Raw genomic sequence first — 21447 nt, forward strand, 5'->3', positions numbered from 1 at the left:
TGGGGCCCGCACAGGACTCTGTGGAGCTGAAACAAGGAGGGGATGATTATTGACTCTAGCCCTTAGTTCTCAGACTTCTGCAAATAAGTCAAGGGAGCTTTTCATCAGAGTACGGGACAAAAAGTGACGAGCTTGCCATCCACGTTTGTATTGCACATCCTAGCTAGTCTTATAGTGTGAACAGACACTGGACGAGAACATTTAGACAAATTATCTCTCTGTGTACTTTGTTGGAAGTGCTTAGTAGTTGTTTCAAGAGTCGGGGCATACCGACCGCTGTCATGTGAAAGTAGTATTAATGAGCTTGTTATCCTAAACTGAGCTTGTTATCCCAAACCACATCAGGTGAATGGTGTGGTAGAAAAAGGAAAAAAAGTATAAATCTGCTATCAGTCATGAAGCAGACGTCAGAAAGGTCCGAGTGGCAGGAACACTGTGAAATCCTGACAGCAGGACAGTGAACTGGACAACACAAAGAGTTTAGGACAAAGCCTGAGATATTATCCACTGTAGCTCCACTGGTGTTTGGAGCTACATTGAGTCAGGATTGGGCAGAGGTCATGCTTTTGCTTCAGTTTTGTAAAAATTCTAAGCCCTTCTATATCCCAATCTTTTGGGTATTCTCCAAGGATCTTGCAGTACTAGTACAGTTTATGCAAAGCTGTTTCTCTTAGATTTTTAAGGATGCATTGCTCCTTTGGTTTATCAAAGGAACGAGATTTAAGTACCACCACTTACAAACAGTTGCTTTTCAAAAGAGGTAGGTATTGCTAATAGCTCTTTGTAAAATAATGCTTCATTCATTGAATATCATGAACATGACATTTTTAACATGAAAGTGTTATTATAGCTGTTCTAACGGTAGTTGTCACCTTGATTTCAAAGAAAATGTTAAAAAAACAGCCTTAATCGATTTCATAATTCAGATTGTAGTTAGAAATATACCTGCAGGGAAATAGCGAGGAGTTTGGTATAAATTTGGATGTCACAGTCTGCTCTCAGTCTGGAGGGTTTGCAGCAGCACTGTGATTCCACGTGCCCTTTCTGGGGCTGGTAAAAGGAAATACCCATGTGGAAGTAAATGCAGTGGAGCGTAAAACCTCTTCGAGTGGCATGTTAGCTTAAAGCAATCCAGAAAGTGGCACACACAAATTGACTCTGCATCTCCTGCAGCCTGCTGTGACTGCAGTGTTTCGGTAAACGTGAGGGTCGGTGTAGATCAGAGTTTTTGGAGACGGATAGGGTGGTCTGCCACTTTCAGCAGGGTGTCTGTGAAGGCAGCAGCTGTTCTGTGTTCATTTCCAGTCTAGTGTCCAAGAAACTGCACAAAGAAGTCAACAAAAAAATTGACCCAAATTTCTAATTTCTAATTCTAATTCCAAAATTTCGAATACTGTATTATTATTTTGTATTTTTCATTAATATTTCTGATCTGTGTCTACCCAACATCTAGAGGAGACACTTGTTACAGAAAAGGGATCTCTAGTGCGGGTGGATTTTGTTACCAGCTGTCTGAATGGAAGAGTGAAAAGGGGAGGTATGCACCCAGGGAGGTGTGAGCAGGACGTTTTGGGGGCTGGGAGGGGTCAGGGCCGTTTAGTATCATGCCAGATTTGATACCTGAATTCATCCAGGACTACACTTTTCTGGGAGAGCAAAGCTGGCCACTTCAAACTGGTAGTGGGAGAAGAGTTTCAGGGATGCTGAATGCTAATGATTTTTGGCCTTGTGGCTTCCTGGGGGTTGAAATGGTGGAAAGCAGGCATGTTTGCATTGGAAAGTGTGCAGTGCAAGAAACTACCCATTCCTCCTTCCCCTGCCCTTCTCCCTGCCCTTCCCAGCCGTGTCCCCCTCTGGGTGATGTGGGATGGGGAGCCTGCCACGCAGCGCTAGTGAGAGAGGTGGGATCTACCAAATCCTGTCATATATCAGGCAGTGATGATGGGCAGTGACTGCCTGCCTGGACCTTTTGGAGTCCAATGCTGAGCAGTTTAAATCCCAAATTGCTATGTTACTTGTGGGAGGCCTCAGCGGATCTCTGCTCACAAAATAAGGAAATAAATGGGCCAGTTCCCTAAACCAAGTGCATGAACCACCCATCAGAAATCTAGCAATAAAGAAGATCATAAAAACAAGTGGAAGAGGTCATCTGCCAACATCTGAAGGATCTGGGCATAGTTCTGTGTTTTTCAATGATCAATTCATCAATGATTTGGGAAAGGGAGAGGGGGAGAACAGTGATGTGGCAGAGTTTTTCTAATTATTCCAGTGTAAACTTTCATAAGAAAGACCCAGGTTGAGAAGAGAGGTGGTAAAGGTAATGTGAGTGACAAGGCATCCCATGAGACCTGTGCGGCTGTTGCTGACAGCAGTCTGCACAGCCATCGCGTCGTTGTGGGCAGGTAGAAGGGGTGTTGGAGTGGGAGTGTGCTTGGTGTGTGGGATCTCGTTGGTAGCATTTTGCTTTCGGTTGCCTTTAATTGCCATTTGCTGAATTTTCAACACGATTGTTAAGTCTAATGTGAGGTGTTGCAGATACTTTGTCCGGGTATGTTGGCTGATCCTCTCTGTGGGAAGATGTACTCTGATTAGTCAAAACAATTGAGTGAAGAAGGTAGGAGAGCCACATGTGCCTGTGGATCACGGAGGCTGGTGGAGACAATCATGTAGCCCTTTCTACACCATCTCTCCTTATGAGAGCTTTCTCTGCAGCTTGGGGAAATGATTGTAGGCTCTGCTGGTCCTGGGGCAGAACCAGCCTGGGGTGAACCAACTTCATCCCTAATGTCGGGGAGACTCTGCCCAGAGCAAACTGGGCAGGGTATTTTTGGCAGAGCTGTTGTTCAGGTAGCTCTCATCTCACCTGTGTCCCATCGTGACTCTCCCCAGCCCTGTTTCTGGGGTCAGTAGCCCCACTTCCCATCCCGTATACATCCTTTCTCCATCTGGGGAGAGCATGCTGAGCCCGAAGGGGTTGCATGTTTTAGCAGTGTGTGGGGAGAGGGAGCTCACCTGCCCTGTGCCTCGGGGCTGTCCTCTGGGTGTGCTGGGGAGGCAACAGTGCAACTGTTTCATGGAGACTGCGGATGCTAGTGACATTCCTCTGCTTCCTTCCGTCTTGCCACCAGCCACAGGAATGGTCAGACAATAGACTGTAGTATCTCTGAAAAACATTTGTATCATACAGATGTGTTTTGGCAAGCGTTGGGTGAAAGTATTTAAGGCATTACATTATTTATCAAAAGCATTAGCCTTAGGTAATGCACATAAACCCCTCCGTTTGTTTGTTATCTTCACATCTACACCTTGGTATACATAATTGAAAACATTTTTTCAGTGGAAAGCAAGGTTAATATTTTCCAGCTAGAAAGTACCTTTTATCTCGTAAGCTGCCAGTTCTCTGTGCCAACTGCATGCAAATGCCACCACTTTGGAAAAAAAGAATGTCAGGTGAAAAGTGGGTTGGATCATCCCGTAAAGTGCAAGAATAGGGAAGAAAAATATTTTTAGCAAAAGACTGTAAGGCAAGCACCTTCTTTGTGGCAAAAACCAGCATGAGGTCTTTCGCAGCTGCATAAAGGAGTTTTACAAACTAGAAAAAAAATATTTTTCACAGGGCCTAAACAGAGCAAATAATGTGAGTGATATTCAATTAGCCCTTCAGAAATAGGGGTTAAGGCTGATAATTTATCTGCACTTTCAGACTGCCATTGACAAATTCCTGTGCAAGATTCTATTCAGGGGAGATGGCCGTAAGTGGGTGAAACGCCTAAGAAATTGGCCAAGAAACAGAGGATAAGTGGCAGGAGGAAATGATGAGGGTTTTATCACAGCAGAAATTTAGTTGCTGGATTCTCTGAGTGTTATGTAATAGGGCTGCCATTGAAAAACTATTTAACAATACTTAATTACTCATTTGTATTAGAATGTTCTAAATGAACTCCACTAGTTTATGGGAGGGAGCAGGCAATAACTGAGCAGTCAGTGAAAACATTTATGCAGTGTACAGAGGTCATTCAGGAAAGTAAATGTCTTGGCATGCAAAATATTTTAATGCCATTAAATACATCAGCTGCAGTTCCGCATTGTGAGTGTTTTGTCAGTTCTAGTTATCCCTCCCTGGGTGAAGCAGAAGCCCAGGAAGACCAATGGAAGTAAGTGCCTTGTAGCTGAATTTATAAGTGAAAAAAGCCAGAATTGGTCGATATAGAGAAAAGATGCAGAAGTGGAGATATCGCAGAAGTAAGCATGATTTACTGTTTCTCATAAAGCAGACCGCAGGAATAATTGCTAACGCTGAAAGGTGAGAAATTTTACAGCCAGTGTAAAACATATGGCGCGCTCTAAATGTAAACCGCTGTTTGCTCATGAAGCACTACCTTCTGACTTTAAGACTTGTATTCCACATTAAATACATCTGATGAGCAAGAGAGCACACCTGGGTAGGGAAAATCACTCTGCAGACGGGAAATCTTTTGTGTGGGAGCAGCTGGGAAGACATTTCCTAAGTGAACAAGTTATCCAACAAATATGCTCTGTTCTTTCCTTTTCTCTCAAGCTGTGGCCATGATGGGAGGCAAGCAAGTGCCCTGGATGGTGTGCAGGTGGGAAGGTGTACGTCAGCACCTGCGTTCCTCTATGCCTGGGGGATTTATCAGTGCAATTTGAACCTGACATTCCAGGGAGTGGAGATATTTTGAAATGGATGCTTAAAGCATGGATTTATATCCTCTCTGTATTTTCAGTCATCCATTGTTTGTTGTAATTCCCTGGGGCTGTTAATTATATATATAAATCAAACAAAGTCTATGGGAGTGACTAGTATTTAAAGTGAAAGTCTAAGGCTTCCAGCGTCTGGGTCACATTATTCTTTTCAGGCCTAACAAAGCTGGCAGAACTTCAGTTAAGGGAAGGGCAGAACAATTATGTGCTTCAACTGTGTTTTATGTAATTTGTGCACTTTATGAAGTGCTTGTATAATAATTATTTTATCCCTGAAAACCTGATAGGTATTCTTCTAATGGGTTTTGAATTAAATTTGCATGTGAATTGCATTATTTTCTTTCAACAAATATGTTGTTATCTCTGACTGAAATGTGGATTGAAGAATCACTTGAAACATAATACAGAAGTAGTGCTGCAGACCTTAGCAGCCTGAAAAATAATTGAAGTAAGGAATGTTAACAAGCTCAAATGTCATCATCTTCCAAAAACTGACATTTAAGCTGATCCACATTCCCTCTCCTCCTTTATGTGGAATACAAAACCACATACATTGTGGGGTAACTAAAGGAAATGTTTGGTGGAGTTGGTTAAGAAACAGTGGACATGTTATTTTTGTGTTAGCTCTTGTATAGCCACATTTGAGCCTGTTTAAAAAAATGTAGTTTGCATAGTGTAAAGATGTTGGGGGAAGGGATAATGAGTTCCTACTGAATACTAATTGCTTACGAGTTGTTCGGGGAGACTGTATAAGAATGGAGGATTTGTTGTAAATTAGTCACTAGCTGTATTGTGCATTGCTGTGAGGTTAGACCAGAGCTGTAAAGGTGCCAGCTCTACAAAATCCTTATGATTCACTGCCTAACTTGGTGACTGTGTGAAGGAGAAAATACTATTCAGACTAAATATTATTGGAAAGAGAGCTCCTCTAATGACAGTGTAATCTTTCTTTGTAACACTTAAAGTTCGTTTGAGTTAGAAAGATGGGAGTGACAGATTTTGAGTGGGTTATTGCATCTTTTCCAGCTGCAAGATCCCAAGGTCTGCCGAAGTTGTAAATGCTGAGAGGAGGGGTATTGCTCTGCAGTAACACAGGGTCCAGCAGATTGATTAGTGCTGTTAGCTTCCAGTTAATCTTTGGCTTCTTTAATTCCAGCATTTTGCCTGTCCTTAATTTGTGAGTCCTTGTAAGCCCCACTTTTAACATGGAAACAAAGCTTTGAAAAAGCTTGCAATAGTTTGTTTACTTTTGAGATGCATTTTCTCATTCCTTACTTGGCTTCTGTTGTTTTCATTTATATCAAAATGGGAAGGTGAGTTAATGATTCATTGGCACACAGTGACCTTTCAAATAGCTCTGGACCACGATGCAACAGCTCCACTCGTAGCTCTCATACTTTAACCTCCTTGCTTCTGCCTTAATATTTGCAGCCTGATCTGTCTACATGCCTGGACGCCTGAAGAGAGCAAACATTTACAGCTTCTCCCTCCCCTGTGTTTAGTGGGCAATTTGATCCTTCTTTGTCCATTCCTTTATTTTACATCACTCTTAGACTTGACTTGCTATTGAGAACAACAAAGTGCAACTTTAGGAATCTGCTCTCTGTTTATTTAGCACAAAAATGGACTCAGACTCTGATTCACCTTTTAATTACTCTTGGCCTTCCTTACCTAAAATGAGGATTCGAAGAAGGGCATCCAAATCAGGTAGAAAAAGTTGTCTTATTTCAAATGACTCTTACTTAATAGCTCTGCCTCCTTTTCATTGTCTGGTTGTATGCAGGTGACTATAAACAGCTTGCATGAGGTAGATTTTCTTTCTATCAAAACTCTACCTCACTGTTAATTATGCTTTTGTAGATAATGGTGTTGGAATTTGTTAAGTGAGAAGAAGATGTTTTCTCCAAATTATGTACTGTTGTTTAAAATTGTTTTTATTTCTTTACTCTCTAAGGGCTTTTTTTTTTTTCCTGGTTGCATGTGTGTCTGTCAGTGAGCAGCTCTGAAACCCTGGGAGCTTCATAGCACAGCAGCGGCTGCAAAAAGCTCTGCTGGTTACAGTTGTTTTCATTTAGGGGGAATTTGATAATTCAAATATGCCTTAACTACTAACAGGACTTTTTTTCCCCCCTGAATTACATACAAAAGTCTTGTCAGAATGAAGAGGGAAATATTTTGCTTTTTGTAAAGGAAAGCAAAAGGGTCAGTTACTGTCTTTGCACAGTTAGACATTGTCCTTCTTTGTTGAGTAGTCTTTGGGAGGTAAGCATTGTAAATGTTGTCAGAATGGTAAAGGGGGTTTTAAGGAGGTTGAAAGGCGCTGACCAGCAAGTTTATGTGGTGAAGAATTGTCATTGAAAGCTTTAATGAGGAAAGATAAATTTTTAGTACATCTAAAAGAAACAGAATGAGGAGAAAGAATGGCAAAAAATGTAATCTGTGCTTCCTTCCATAAATAGTTTTTTTGTGTTTCAGAAAGGGAAAAAAACAAGTAAAAGATCTACCAGTGTCATTAAAGTCAATGAACCAGGAGAATTATGTTTACACAGGCTGAAACTTTGACCTAGTTTTAGAGTGAAAAATGTGTACAGAATGCACATCTTAATGTGCAGAATGCTTTCTGAACTTTTTACTTTTATTCATGGGGAAATCCAGTATGTCCGAAGTGCATAGGAATTTCTGTGATGTGTATGGATGCACATGCAATTTGTAAAGTAGATGAAATGGGTTGCAAGTTGCACAGTGTATGCTTTTTTTCCATCTCTCATGAGGGTTCGTTTTATCTGTAAATGCTGTAGCTGCACGCCCATCCTCCATGGCACTTTTGTTATTAATTTTACCTTTAGATGGCTGGTGGTTTTTTTTTGTTTTTTTTTTTTTTTTAATCCTTCACCTGTTGTAAAGCACTGTATACAGATTTGGTGTTTGCATGTTACAGTATTGCATCTTGTTTCCCGCCATGTTAATAGTATGCCAACACGCGTGGCTTGCACACACAGCTGACTACATGTGGGGCTGCTGGAGCAGAAAGGTGCTCTTGGGTGCATGTGCATGTTCTAGTGCTAAAGTCGAAGGGTTCACCTGTGCTTGGGGAGCTGAAATCCTGGCTGCCCGTGGGGTGGGAGAAATGCCTTTGCAGGGGGACAGCAGGCTCGTGATCTGTGCTTGTGATCTGTGCTTTTTTTCTGGTAGTGGCCGAACATGGCTAGTTGATGCTGGCACGCAGGTGTGGGGTGTGTACCTTGCAGCTGCATTTCCCTCATGCAGGAGTTTAGGTCTCAGTGAACAAGAGGCTTGTAGTGCCTGGTGCCAAGCAGCATGGGATTCTTCCTTCCCACTCTGAAGGCCATAAAGTCATTGTGTACCAGCACGGGGTGCTCCAGCTGATCTGGGCATTGACATGTCAGCCTCCTCCCTTGCCCTCTGAACCAGCAGGCCGTTAATTTCCCAGTCTGGGCTTGTTCCCCCTGGGAGGCAGGGGAGCTGTGCAGACCTCCAGCAGGAGAATCCGAAGTGGGAAGTCTTAACACTCCACTTTGCACCATACACACCAGTGTTTTCAAGTTTTAAGTTCCCTGTGTGCCCCAAGGTCAGCTGTTGTCCCTGCTTGGGGTCTTCTCAGACTGGGTAGTGGAGCCCCAGCCCACCCCCTGAATTCCTGGGGACCAGCAGGAGCCAAGTGCAGGCTGTGTGCCTTCAGGGCCAGGCATTGCAGACTCCCTGCCTCCTGCTGAGGCTGCGTGTGCATGGCATAACTAAGTTAGGCTCATCAGGGAATGTGAATGTGACTGTACCTTAGTGGGCTGAGGAGAGGGTCTAGATTTTGTTCCTTGTTGCAAGACCCCTAATGGTATTTATTTTATTTGAAATGGCCATATGGCAGGTACTCTGCTCCCCTCCCCTTGGCACTGCATAGTCCCACCTGTTCAGGGGCAGTGACTCTCACAGCTTTTTTGGAGGTTTTAACAGCCTTCAGGTGGCCGAGAATATCTGTTGCTGACAAGACTGTCCCACTGTGCTGGGAGGCGGGAGTTACGTGCTGAGTCCACTCAGACAGAGGTGGGAATTGAAAGTGAGTGTCCCGTATCTTGGGAAAATACTTGCCTGTTGTGCTGTTGTATAAAAGCGAGACACCAACTTAGTTCTGTTTGTATATTCATTTGTATAGTAGGTAAGGTGCCTGCTTCAGGGGGGAAGGTCAGGGCTGTGAATACCATGTGAGAAAGTGTCGCTTTCTTGTACCCCATGTTTAGGTGACAAAGATCAAAGTCAATGATTGACAAGTGCCTTTATCTTCAGTGTTTCTTTGGGACAACTTTAGGACCACATCTCGAACATGATGGTATGATTTCTAGCATTCAGATGCCTGATCCTTTCCATGCAGTATATAGAAAAGGCAGCGCTTTAGTTTCCACTCTGTAGATTTAGGATAGTTAAATGTTTGTCTTTGTGACAACAGCACTTGAAAGCATACCTCACTTTACCTTCTGTTAATGCCATTTTTATGTAGTTGTTTCAGTTTGCCCTCACGAGTAGTGGCACTGTCTGAATGAAGCGCTAAGGCACCTGATACAGGGATGCAGATCCCTCATCGAAACTGGTTGTGTAGTCCACATCTACAGATGTGCATGTCACTTTGGTTGGCCCCTCTCCAGGAACGTGTGAACTTCTTTCTCCAAATTGAGGTGACCACTTCTGGATTTAGAGGAGTATTTCTGCAGTCCTGCGTGACCCATGCACTTAGCTGTCTGCATTTTTCGCTGACTTCTTAGCTGTGTTACTTCCAGTTACACATTAACCCTTGCTCAAGTTTGCTGGGGGTAAATGTGATGAGCTGTCTGAAAACTATTCATTGTATCTAGAGAAGGGAATTTGTAATTTCTTTCCTGGCTCTCAGCTTGGTCACGTTGATGTATTTCATTTCTCTTGCTGTGTGCCGTCTCATAGAATGATTTAAGTAGTTTTGATTTTTGTGGAAAAACACTCAGTGTTATGTTCTTGCCATTTTCTGACACAGGTCATTCAAGGCTATATGTTTTCTTCTGCCAACATAAAGCATGTTTTGAATTACTGCTGTGATGATTGTGTGGGTTTTTTAAAGTATTTTTATAAGCTTTTGTGCCTGGTAAAATGTGCAGCTTTTGCTGTATAACTTTGATGACAACACTACAGAAGATGTAGAGAACTTGTGCCTAGTTATTCATGGGTCAAAGTCTTTTGTTTTATCCATGTTTGGAGATTTTCCTTACCAGCACTGTGGCTTTTGTTCACCTACATCTCAATAACACATACATCTTTCTTGACTGTTTACCAGGTAGATGGCAGAGAGCCACAGGCTCTGCTAAAGGAGACATGCCTTTATTTTGTTCTTTTTCTGTGGTCATGGCACAGTATACAGTCAGAGAACGTTCAGCTCTGGCAGAGAATGTTCAGCTCTGTGCTTGCGCAGTACTTGTTTCAGTAGCAGAGCCAAGTCTGCTATGTTGTATTCAGGTTGTTTTTACTTTAGTAAGCATCTTTAAGTCCCTTGCCAACACCTTACAGAGCTAAAAATCTTTGGGATGCACTCATACTCAAAAGAAGTGTCAGTGGCCCTGGCAATCTTGATCTGTCTTTCATAAGCTGTGCTGAAGTTTTGCATCTGCAGTGACAATAAGCATTGTGAATGGGTGGGAGAGAGATTTGAGACAGTCTGCAAATGCATTTTGTTGATAGTCCTCATCTTTCAGGCAAGGGCAGCCTTGCTGCATATTACTACTGGTACCCAATGCAGTGAGCTATTACCTGCTGCCATGTCAACCTGGCAGGTCTGCTGGTGGTCCCTGTAAGACCGAGGTGACTTGTAGCCGGCAACACAGGCTGGAGGCAGTTAGTGGGGCTGTAGGAATGCAGGGTGTGATGTGGACATTTGCAGTGGTTTTGTCACTTTTTAAACTATGCAGGCCTGTCCAGTGGAAGTAAGTTACTAGCACAGTCAATGTGTAATTAATAATGCTTTCCCCTGCATTCAGCAGTCTTTTAAATATTTCTCTTGTTACAAAATAATCTTGATGTAGTCCTCCCTTCACCCGTGTTTGAAACTGGGGGGCAGAGTGGGATTAGGGAAGGTACAGTGGCATCATGTTGCAACCTGAAGCCCAAAACAATCTGCTACCTTTTGTCTGTTCATTTGAAACCTCAATGAATATTTATTTAGATATCTCACCTTTAACGACGGACTGACTGGAACATTGTCAGAAAAACATACGGCATTTATCATGTTTTAGCAGTAAAAATTTAGCTACAGAAAGTATTGCAGATAATACATTCTGAAGTAACTTGCTGAATTTGCAGCAGCTTTCTTCAGGAGTTGTTACTTAGGTGGTTATTTTCTTAAAGAATTTTAAAATAATGTAAAATGTGGTATTAAAAATTGCTATATAAAGAAAAATGTGAAAGAATAGTGGCATTTTGTTTTTTTTTGGCTTGGGATATGTAATTCATAGTGCAGTCCATTAACTGACTGTAGAGACCCCAGCATTGGTCCCTGTCGCTGAAGTCAAGAAGCTGTGCCTATAAGCTTGGATTTATGCCATGATCTGGGATTCCCTAACACCTGGGCTGTGTTTCAGGGATATGTGTTGAACCTTTGCAGCATAGCACTGGAGCCAAATACCACCCTTGCCAGTTGTACCCAGTGGGTTTGTATATGAGAGGAAGTACATGCTGGGGAAGGTAGTAAGCATCCAAGAAACAAGAGGATCTTGATTTTGTCCAAGAGAGTTTTTTTTTCCTTCCTGGTTGTTGGTTTAAGATCAGCCTTTGGAAAGCTTTACAGGCCACAAGAAAGTACGGCCAGTTTTGCCAAATCACATTTCCATACGATTTTAGCTGCCAGAGTCTGATGAACTGCTGTAGAAAACAATGCTTTTATACCATTTATAAACAAAGGCTTTGGGACCTTGGCAGACATAAGGAAATGGTTTGTATCTTTAACAATTCTCAAGATGGCACTCACTAAAATCATGTTAAAATCTTGCAGGAGGAAGAAGCAAAATGAGAAGCATAAGGATGTTTTGATTGTATGAGATCCCGCAAAACCTGCCAGGACTAGAAACCAAATAAACCAAAAAATAAACTAGAAACGTAGTGTGCCATTTCTAAATGGGGATTTCCAGTTTTCTGTAAGTGTAGAGCTTCCGGTTCTTGGGCTTCATGAAATGGCACCTTAAAATTAAATAAAAGCTATGGTGTAGCATTGCAGTTTCTGCAGTGGTCTGAGACTTTTTTTTCTTTTTTTTTTTTTCCCCAAAAGAACAAATGCCCCAGACCTTGACAAGTGTAGTTTCTCGTCCAGTGCCATTTCTTCATTATAACTTTTCTTTCTGTCTGATGGCCATAGGTATCTTGGATGGGGCTCTAAGCAAACTGATCTAGTGGAAGATGTTGCTGCCCGTGGCAGAGGGGTTGGACTACATGATCTTTAAAGTTCCCTTCCAACCCAGACTGTGCTAGATGATTCTGTGATCTTCCGAAAGCAGTTACATTGCTTTAGGAATGTAGCCTGGGAAAAGTCTTTAGTGGCATCTTTTCCTTTCAACCTTTTCAGAAATGATGAATGTCTGATGCATACTGAGAATAATTTTTGGAATAATTTTCAATAACAGACAAACTGGAATTAAGTTTATTGAGAGTTCTGATTTCTGATAGTTTGCTGGGTATGATTCTTTATCACATCATTCTTATGCTAGTCTATCTCAGTTCACTCCCAATGGCAATGTTTGACTTACAGCATCTTAAAATAAAGAAAATTGCATTACAACTGTAATTTTCTTTGAGCTTGTTTTCACACAGTCTAGGACAAGGCTGGGTTACACTTTGTCAGATTTTGCTCCTTTTACAGTCAGAGGATAATATGCTGGATCAGTGCGTACTTTTCATATTTACAAGCAGCTTTAAGAGAAGTGAGCCTGCAGGACAGACTGACAATGTTTCTGTAACGCTTGATTAGGTTTTCTGCAGCTCAAAGCCATGAAGAAGTCACCCTGTGCATTTTTTTAATAATATTTGCAATCATGAACACATTATTGAAAACTAAACTTTGAAATTCTGTTAATGATTTCTGGTGAATCTGATAATTTCTATTTTCAGTACCAAGACCAGACCAGATGCAGTCTTCATCCCAAACATCTTGTTCCTGGGTCAGGTCTTGATTGATTGCTGTCACTCTGTAAAAAGGCACTATCAGTGGTATTTTCCTATTACAATTTTGTTGCTGCTTTTTGCTTTAAAAACAGTAGTCTGCTTTATTGGTTTAAGGTTAGTATTTATGTGGCTCCCGGTAGGTAGAATGCTTTAGGAGAGTCATTATTTGACTGCAATTGAACAGTATTCTGTTCATATAACGTATCAGGTGTTAGGTATTTAATATATAGGCCAGAATAACGCATATTTCACCCCAGCCCATAGATCTTGTCCTATGTACTTCTGCAACCACAGATCTCTACAAAGTTCTAGGTTAGATGGAAAACAGAAGGTTCTGCTAACCAAGATACAGGAACACTTATTTTTAAGTTATACGAGTTATATGAATGAATCTGTAGTACCTCTTAGAGTTTTGTCAACTGTAAACTTCTTGGAACATATAGCAAGTGTTAGGCAATTACAAAATGGGCAGATTTTTGAGACGCCACACAAATATTACTCAAACTGTAATTCTAAGATTTGGTGCTTAATGTTTAACTTGGCCATTTTTATGACAGTGTACATACATGAGAAGAAAGTGGTTTGAGATTTAATGGCATGTTTTTCACAATTTCTTTTTTCCAGAGCAGAAACATTCTACTCTTGATGTTCTCAGAAAACTCAAGGCTCCACCTACTTGCTTTGCTGCAACCAGACTTTCTGCCATGCTGAGTGGAAGTGATGAAGTATATGCAAACTGCATGGTAGTAGACCGAGTAAGGTTCTGTTTTAACTTTTGGCAAATATTTCATCATCTTCTGTTAAAGTAACTTATTTGTGTGATAGTAGCATCTTCTAGATCTGTGATGTGTGGCCAATTAGTAAAGCTCTAAAATAAAAACAGTAATACCTTACTCTTCTTAGCTATATTTTGTAACTTATTTCTGAGTCACTTTTAACAGATTCATTGATGATAGGAATTATTCTCCCTACCCTGTAGGGAGAACTCTAAGGGAGCTCTTACTGTCTTTTCTGTGTGTTTGTGAGCTAAATTGTATTTGCCTATTTCTGAGAAACATTAACATGTGTTTTGTTCCTGTACACTTCATATTTTCTGACTTCTATGTGCATTCACCATAGAGATGAATTTGCTGATGCTGGCTAATTTCAGAAGTTGATTAGATGCTCATAGCTAAGCTAATAGTCTCAACAAAAATGAGATACTGCTAAAAAGGTGAAGTTGATGTCCTACAGCTGACGTGAAGCATTCTGATACTGGAGATCTTGACTCAGTATTCATATTTCTGATTTATTTGTCACCAGCACTGGAGATGAGCCACAGCATCCAGACCAAATTATATTTTACATCACCATGTTGCATCTGAAATCTCTCCCCCCATGGTCACATTCAGATGTCATAACTTGGGCAGGGGGTACTAGTCCAACTCTCATATGTAGTGGCTGTATGTAGTTAAAGAGCTGCTGAATTCTTGGGGCGTGCAGCTGTGTTTGAGTGATGGTTGAAGTGATTTATTTATTTGTAACCTGCTGTGGGCTTTTCCTGGGGTGAAAGCTGGAAAACACGACTAAGAAATGATCAGATCATAATGTTAGAAGAAGGCTGAGATTTTGCAAGTGTGATTTTTTTCCCCCTCTTTTGTGTGGTTTTTTTTTTTACCCATTTCCTGAAACACTTCTCCCACTGCATGCACTGCAGTCCAGTTCATTGTGACAGCTTTTCAATCAGAGGCCAGCGTGTTAAAAATGCACCTAAGGTTACTGAGAGATGCATGAAATAATGACACAGGAGTGAACAACTGGCAGGAGATGATATATGTAGTCGGTGAACCATTGATTTTGACAATACCCAGGTTGAAAGGACAGAGCTGCAGAAGTGCAGCTCCATTACAAATGCAGATATTACCTGAGTGTATTACTGGAGGGTCCTTCAGTTTGGATTATTAACCTTTACTCAATACATAGCCACATTCAACTTTTGTTAAATTGCTGATTGGGGCCATATTCTCCCTTAAGCATCACACAGCAGGAGCTGGAATGGCTACCAGAGGCGGCCTTTCTGGTGCTGAGGGAAAACGCTGCCTAGGCAGGAATAACTTTGAAGGAAGGAGCAGCTGTGTGAGACCTGGGAAAAGCATTTTACCTTTGTGCATCTTATCTACACAACACAACAGAAGTAATTCCAGACTTGCATGCATTGCTTTGAAAGCAAATGTGGGCTGCCGTAAAAATGCCCACAGTTCTTTCTGTCTTTTAGTAAAAGAAACATCATTACAATGGGGATGAAAACACATCCCGAGTGGGGCTGAACAAGAGGAGGTCAGCAGTATTAAAGACCAGGGCTTTGGAGATGCTTGCTTTTATACAGGTGCTTTTTGGAGGCTGGGTGTTTTCACTGGCCATGTGACTTTTCAGTATAATTCACCATCTAAATAGACAGCACAGCATCTAACCAAAAGACTGACAATAAACTGTGTTTTAGTATTTTCTGCAGAGTTGACGGAGAGAGTTCAAATCAGTTGCACAAAGAATTATTTGTTAGGAGGGCCTAAATCCTGATACCTGTACCTGAGAAAACATAATTCCCAAACTCCGTTCCTTCTTTGTGCAAGAGGAGGGGTGAATCATGCCCATAATAGCATAATGGCTAAAAAAATCAAGATTTCTTTCCCTGTGTCTCCTGGAGAACCTCTGTTCCAAGTCACGTATATTTATCTCAAAACTTAGGAAATTGGTACTGGAAAATAAAAAGTACATGATGTGTAGGCTGATTTTTCCAGATTGCACAATGTTTGAATTCTCCTCCATATGTCTCCCACACTAATGTATTACGCATAGTTTTTGCTTGATTCAAGGATATTTTTTAATCAAAGCTATAAATATATGAATTGACACATTTAACAAAAGGTATAAATGTGAGATAGACATCCAGTAGACTTGCAAATACCAATTCATTCCTACTGCAGTTATGGAAAAAAATGATGCAAGGTCTAGAATCTCTTAGCTGTATAACTTGCCTTCAATTCATGTAAAAAGTAATAGGGGGGAGAAAAAAGGCAAAACACATAACCATGAACAAAATGGCAAACTAATTTGATCCTTGTTCCCTGACGCTACGTCTTACCAGCATTCTTTTTTTTTTTCTGCAGGCTGGAGATGTAAAGACTGATTGTGTTCATGGGGATGGTGTCAGCAGTGAAAGATGTCTGAATCCCACCAGCTCAGTCCCAATAACTAAGAGCTCTTCTTCTCCCTCCCTTGAGGAGAATGACCAATATATATATGTTCCAAATGAAGGAAATCAAAGGCCAGTGAAAAATGGAGAAAATGCAAGTTTAAGACATACTGTTTCACCTTCTGCTCTGTATGGAGCGGATTCATACCTTCCCTTCAAGACCCATGGATTTATTAAGGATCGGGGCCAACTTTATGCTGACATGAGAAAAAGAAGGTATGAATTGACTTGATAATATGGCCAGATTGAGGGTTATTTATGATAAACTTTTATTTCAAAATATGAAGCAGAATCTGTAGTAATAAATATTTTTACTGAGGTACAATCACTGTTTTCAATCACTAATATTTAAATTGTCCTAATGATCTGTTTTCATAAAACATTTATAAAGACATTTTTAACAAATAAAAGGTGTTGTCTAAGTAAATACATTTTTAATGTAAATTTATATGTTTACACCTTTTTTCTTGTATGTATTCTTTAAAGAAAAAGAATCAGCTTTTCAGTGTAAGAGTTTCCATTTTGGCATTTTTGTCAGAAACCAGAATTTCACCCGAGTTTTCCTCAGTTAAATTTCCCATTAAGAAAACAGTCCAAAATGTGTTGAACTCTGGGAATATTTCCAGTCTTTGCACTGCCTTGTAGAAGGACCAACTTATTCCTGGCTGCATATTGGTTTTTACCTCAAAAGACACAGTGCAGAGTACAGTGTGAGCTTCTGGTAGGTGCAAACTGGTATTTGCTCTTTTGCTGGTGCTGGTTTGCTTCCAGCAGAGCCAGTTATCTGAGGACCCTCTTCCAGCTGGCTTTAGGTTATACTGGGAACAGGTTGGCTCTAGGAATGTGGAGAGCTTTGCAGATGAAATCATAACTTTTATTTTTAACACCTATTAAATTTCCCTGATAAAAAGGCTTTATTTCTTCTCTGGATAGAAGAGACATGAAATCAGTTCCCTCTTGTACAGGAAGAAGTTTGAATCTGTCTCCCACCTTTCAAGAATGTTTGGATTATTTGGAGGAAGGACATCAGATCTATATCAAAACAGGAAGGAAGCAGTAGTGTCTGTCTGTTGTAGACTGAAGTGGGCAATAGCATTTTCTGTACCTTAATTTGAGGTTTTTATGCAACTATAAAGTCCCACTAGGAGGAGTCTTAACACAGATACGACAACAAGTGTCAGACTGAGTTGTTCTTTCCACAAACTCTTACTTTTGCTAACTATGGGAATATGTATATATGTACTATAAATAATCTTCTCTGTCATAAACATTTTTCTCCTATACATTTTTAGATATCCCCACCTGTTTTAAGACCTAGCTCAGGTACCTGTATTTGAGCTTTAAAAGCTTATATGAACTTTCAGAGAGATGTGATTGACCTTAATGTGTCCACTGTAAGTGATCCAAATATTATAAATAAAATAAGACTACCAGTATGTAATTCCAGCAGCACCTTCCCTGAAGTATTGAAGATGATGTTAAGAAAAGTTTCTTAACAGATCTTTAAATGAGCTTTTTATGTCAGAAAAATTTCCTGGGTAAGTTAGTCTGTTGACAAAGACATGTATTGCTTTTCCAGTTCTAAAATGTGACAGTAACTGATAATGGCAGTTAAATAACTTGTTTCTGAGATAACTATTACTAGGAAACGTTGTGAAAGTTGTCTCCAAGATTGTATTAAGGAAGTAATTTTGGACAGTTTTGATAAATTTGCCTCCTGACAAAGTGAATTGTTGTGGTGCGTGAAGGAATTGGTGTGCTTTTATTGTGAGTAGGAACTCTGGCTACTTAGAAATACCACACATAATTTAAAGTTTTATGTTGTAAGGCTGGAATGTTATTGCAAGCAGTCAACCATTCCTTCCAGTCACTCTGATGAAGAGACTCTGAACTTGCTGTTGCAGTTAATGGGACCCATCCTGGGAAACCCTGGTACTGCTTAGAAACTTTACTGCACCCTTGCTCAGGAGCCCTTGCCAATCAAGTAGGCTCTGTGTGTTTGAAGTATTGATTTAGCCAGAGATTTTTTGGTGTGTTTATAGTCCTGTATGTTTTTAAGTTTATATCTTTCCAAATGAATCTCATAAACTCTCTGATACCCTCCATCTCTCTTAGTTTTCTCTTCCATCCTCCATCAAGTCACAGATATAGAAAATTATACCTGTGAATATCCACATCATATCTTTCAAATACTCGCACAAAATATCCATATATACCCACATAACTTAATACTGAAATTTGAGCTAGTTGTCTCAGTTCTCTGTATCATCTATATAGACAGGCACATGTGTGGAACAAAAAAATTTTAAGGGAGGTGCTGAACATAGGTCTGAAAATCATCCTTCAGAGGTGGCTGGCTGTGGTGGGAGCCTACATGACTGCAGGTGATGCAGACGTCTGTACTGCAGATCCACAACGTTGTGTCAGATGAGTCCTGCACAAGTGACTGAGTACCTTGACCAGGTGACTGCAAACCTGAGAGGGATTCAGAGCGTGACTTACCTAACATAATTATGGTGGTTAGGGTTGTCATTGACCAGCGTATACAGCAGTATCTTTGCTTGTTGCATTATGGTTGAGATGGATTATTACTAGAATCTGTGCAAGCTAAAGACTTCATTGTCTGCTTCAGTTCAAGTCTCGATGACCTTGAAGTAGATGGTGGAAGTGGAGGTGTTTCGGACAGATCCCACGTTCGCTACCCTCCCCTCAGCTCTCCAGAGGCCATGCCTTGTAGCAGAGATGGATTAGACTTACCTACAAGTCTGCAGCCCGAGGTATTTGATACTATCTTGGTTTGCATTGCTTTCCTTTCAAGTAAAACACTGAAAACATGTGAGAAGCACCTGAATCTGAAGGTGAAAAATGAGTTCCCTGTTGGCAACACTAGTTCCTCCAGAGAGCAGCAGGCACAGGGTTGTAGAGCTGGAGCTCAGTGGTTGTGGCTGAGCTTAGCAGTAACCATGGGAAAGGTCTGTCAGAGATTTGCGTCAGCTTTGAAAAAAAGTATCATTTATCAGAAGCGTTTCAAAGGAAGTATCTCAGGTTCAGTGAATCAGCATTTTCTAACCAAAATATGTTCAGTGAGGAAATGTTTAACCAGCTGTAGTTATATGAAAGGGTAACAGCTTTGTAAAGTATAAAACCAGGCTACTGCCTATTTTAAAACAATAGCTAGACTCAAGGAAATTAAGTTGGGTTTTATGCATTGGCCAGTACAAACCTCTCCTCTTGATTATGGTTTTCTGAAGTACCGTGGCTACATTTATTTTCATTAGACCATGGTGCCATATCTGAGATCTTCAGACACATACATAGTTATTTTTTGTTTGTAGGGATTCTCATGTTTTCATTAGGCAGACTTCTTGCCACTGTAGAGCTTTATTACAGCAAATGATTACATGAAGGGAGAAAAAGTCCAGCACAAACATTGAATTCTCTTAGGGATACTTTTAAAAACAGTAAGGTAGTTTAGGAGTAGGCTCTACTGAAATGTAAATGATGTATCAAAAAATCAGGGGGTTTCCTTTCAAGCCTTATCATTGACATATTTGGGGATCAGAAAGTCTTTCCACGTACAACAAAAATAAACACAGAGAGAAGAGAGAAAGAGGCTAACTCCTTTCTCTGGAAACTCTGACATCAATAATTACCAAGGTAGGGCATTAGTCTCCATAAAATGTTCTTAAAGTATTAAAGTACTAAGATTTATGACTCCTTTGGTAAAAGAAAATGGCTTGGTCGTCAGATATAATGGCTAACAACACTGTTTGGATGGCACTTGCCACCAAAATGGAGAAGAATTTAAGCTTTCTCTTAGTCTAACTTGCACCCACAAATTTTTCCCTTTAATATACAAGAATTTCTCATGGTGGAAGTATGACAGACTTCCTAAGAATTCAAATGAAGTTGTCAAAAATGGTACTTCAACTTAAAGCTTTAATGAAGCCAAAAAGACATATGCTTGTGGTCAGCTGCCTGCCTTTCAGGATTTCTGTCACTGGTTTGTTTCTGTTGCTAATATGACATAAATTTTAATTTGCTGCAATTTCCTTAGGAATGCACACTGTCTGGCATTCGGTCACGCTCCTATTCCTGCTCCTCGCCCAAAGGTTTATTAGGAAGACCTCACATTCCTCGGGACTTCGCAGTTGGGGATTCCAGTGAAGGTCAGTGCTCTGGCTTTGCACCTGCAGAGCCTTGTCCCATGCGTGTCTGCTTCAGACCCAGTGCTGACAGCTTTACTCAGGTCTATCCTGTACACAGACCTCATCCACATGCATGAAAGCAAGATTGGGTTGCCTTTGACTACCCCTGCCATCGTCCCTTGCTCTTCTCCCATCTGCTGGCCTGTCATGCCCTCCCCTGATACAGCCACTGATCCTCAGGAGGGCACGCAAACTGGGAGAGTGTTAGTCAGAAAAAGTAATGCAGGCAAGGACAGCAATCTCCTTTTTGAAAGATCCTTACTCCAGCCTCCTGCTGGGTGCCCGACAGAGATGGTGAGAAAGCTCAGGATGACACACAAGAGGCGTCAAAAGGGGCAAGTGGCCCCAGCTTCCCAGGGAATCTCTGAAACGTGGATGAGCTGTGTCATCTTCAGAGGCTGGGGAGCAAACCCCACCTTCTCCAGCACAAGTGATCGGAGATGTCTCTGCAAGAAGCTTGTAATTTTTTACAAATAGTTTCTAACATGCTTTATTTCTAGACACATCGTTTCATATTTAGAAGACAACACACACTTTTCACAATGAGGGTACAGGTTATATTTGAAAACCATGCAAAGTGTTAAATACATGTACTGTGCTTTTCATATATATCATGTAACTTAAAAAAACATTTGCATTTCAAGAGGCTTGACCTCTGTCCCTATAACCCCATCCACTGCCATACTTCCAGCTTGTCTCTGCCTGCAGTGTACCTTTAGCTTTCATCTAGTCCTGAGCAAGAGGCAGGACACGTGAGTTGCAGTGAACCAGATGGGATGGACACCCAGAGAAGCTGGGGATGCCTCATAGTTGGAAGTGTTCGACGTCAGGCTGGATGGGGCTCTGAGCAACCTGATCTAGTGAAAGGTGTCCCTGCCCATGGCAGCGGGGTTGCACTACATGGTCTTTGAAGGTCTCTTCCAACCCAAACCCTCCTGTGATTCTATGACACTGAATGTGAAAACGCAAAAATGTTGTGGAAATGTTATTGTTAACTTTGAAATCAGTTAAAAAATTCAAAACCTGTTGGGAAGGTGAGATGGAGAAAGCTGATGGGCAGACATAGAGTGATTGCAGACATCTGTTTTACTTAAGAAACTG

General features: G+C 41.0%; 1 protein-coding gene across 5 annotated transcripts in view; it reads left to right on the forward strand.

Moving 5' to 3' along the window:
• The window catches only part of ARHGEF28 (Rho guanine nucleotide exchange factor 28), a 117688-nt gene that overhangs the window by 50039 nt on the left and 46202 nt on the right, over window positions 1–21447 (forward strand). For 4 of the 5 annotated variants that reach the window (XM_040578997.1, XM_040579000.1, XM_040578998.1 and 1 more), the window contains exons 9-12: window positions 13531–13661; window positions 16053–16354; window positions 18771–18915; window positions 20196–20307. In XM_040578997.1, the coding sequence (XP_040434931.1) occupies window positions 13531–13661; window positions 16053–16354; window positions 18771–18915; window positions 20196–20307 (690 nt within the window). Of the gene's footprint in view, window positions 1–6091; window positions 6430–13530; window positions 13662–16052; window positions 16355–18770; window positions 18916–20195; window positions 20308–21447 lie in introns of those variants that run through there. The other variant, XM_040579002.1, reaches the window with a different exon arrangement.

The sequence above is a fragment of the Falco naumanni genome, chromosome Z (genome assembly GCF_017639655.2).
Source record: "Falco naumanni isolate bFalNau1 chromosome Z, bFalNau1.pat, whole genome shotgun sequence".
NCBI classification, from domain to species: Eukaryota; Metazoa; Chordata; class Aves; order Falconiformes; family Falconidae; genus Falco; species Falco naumanni.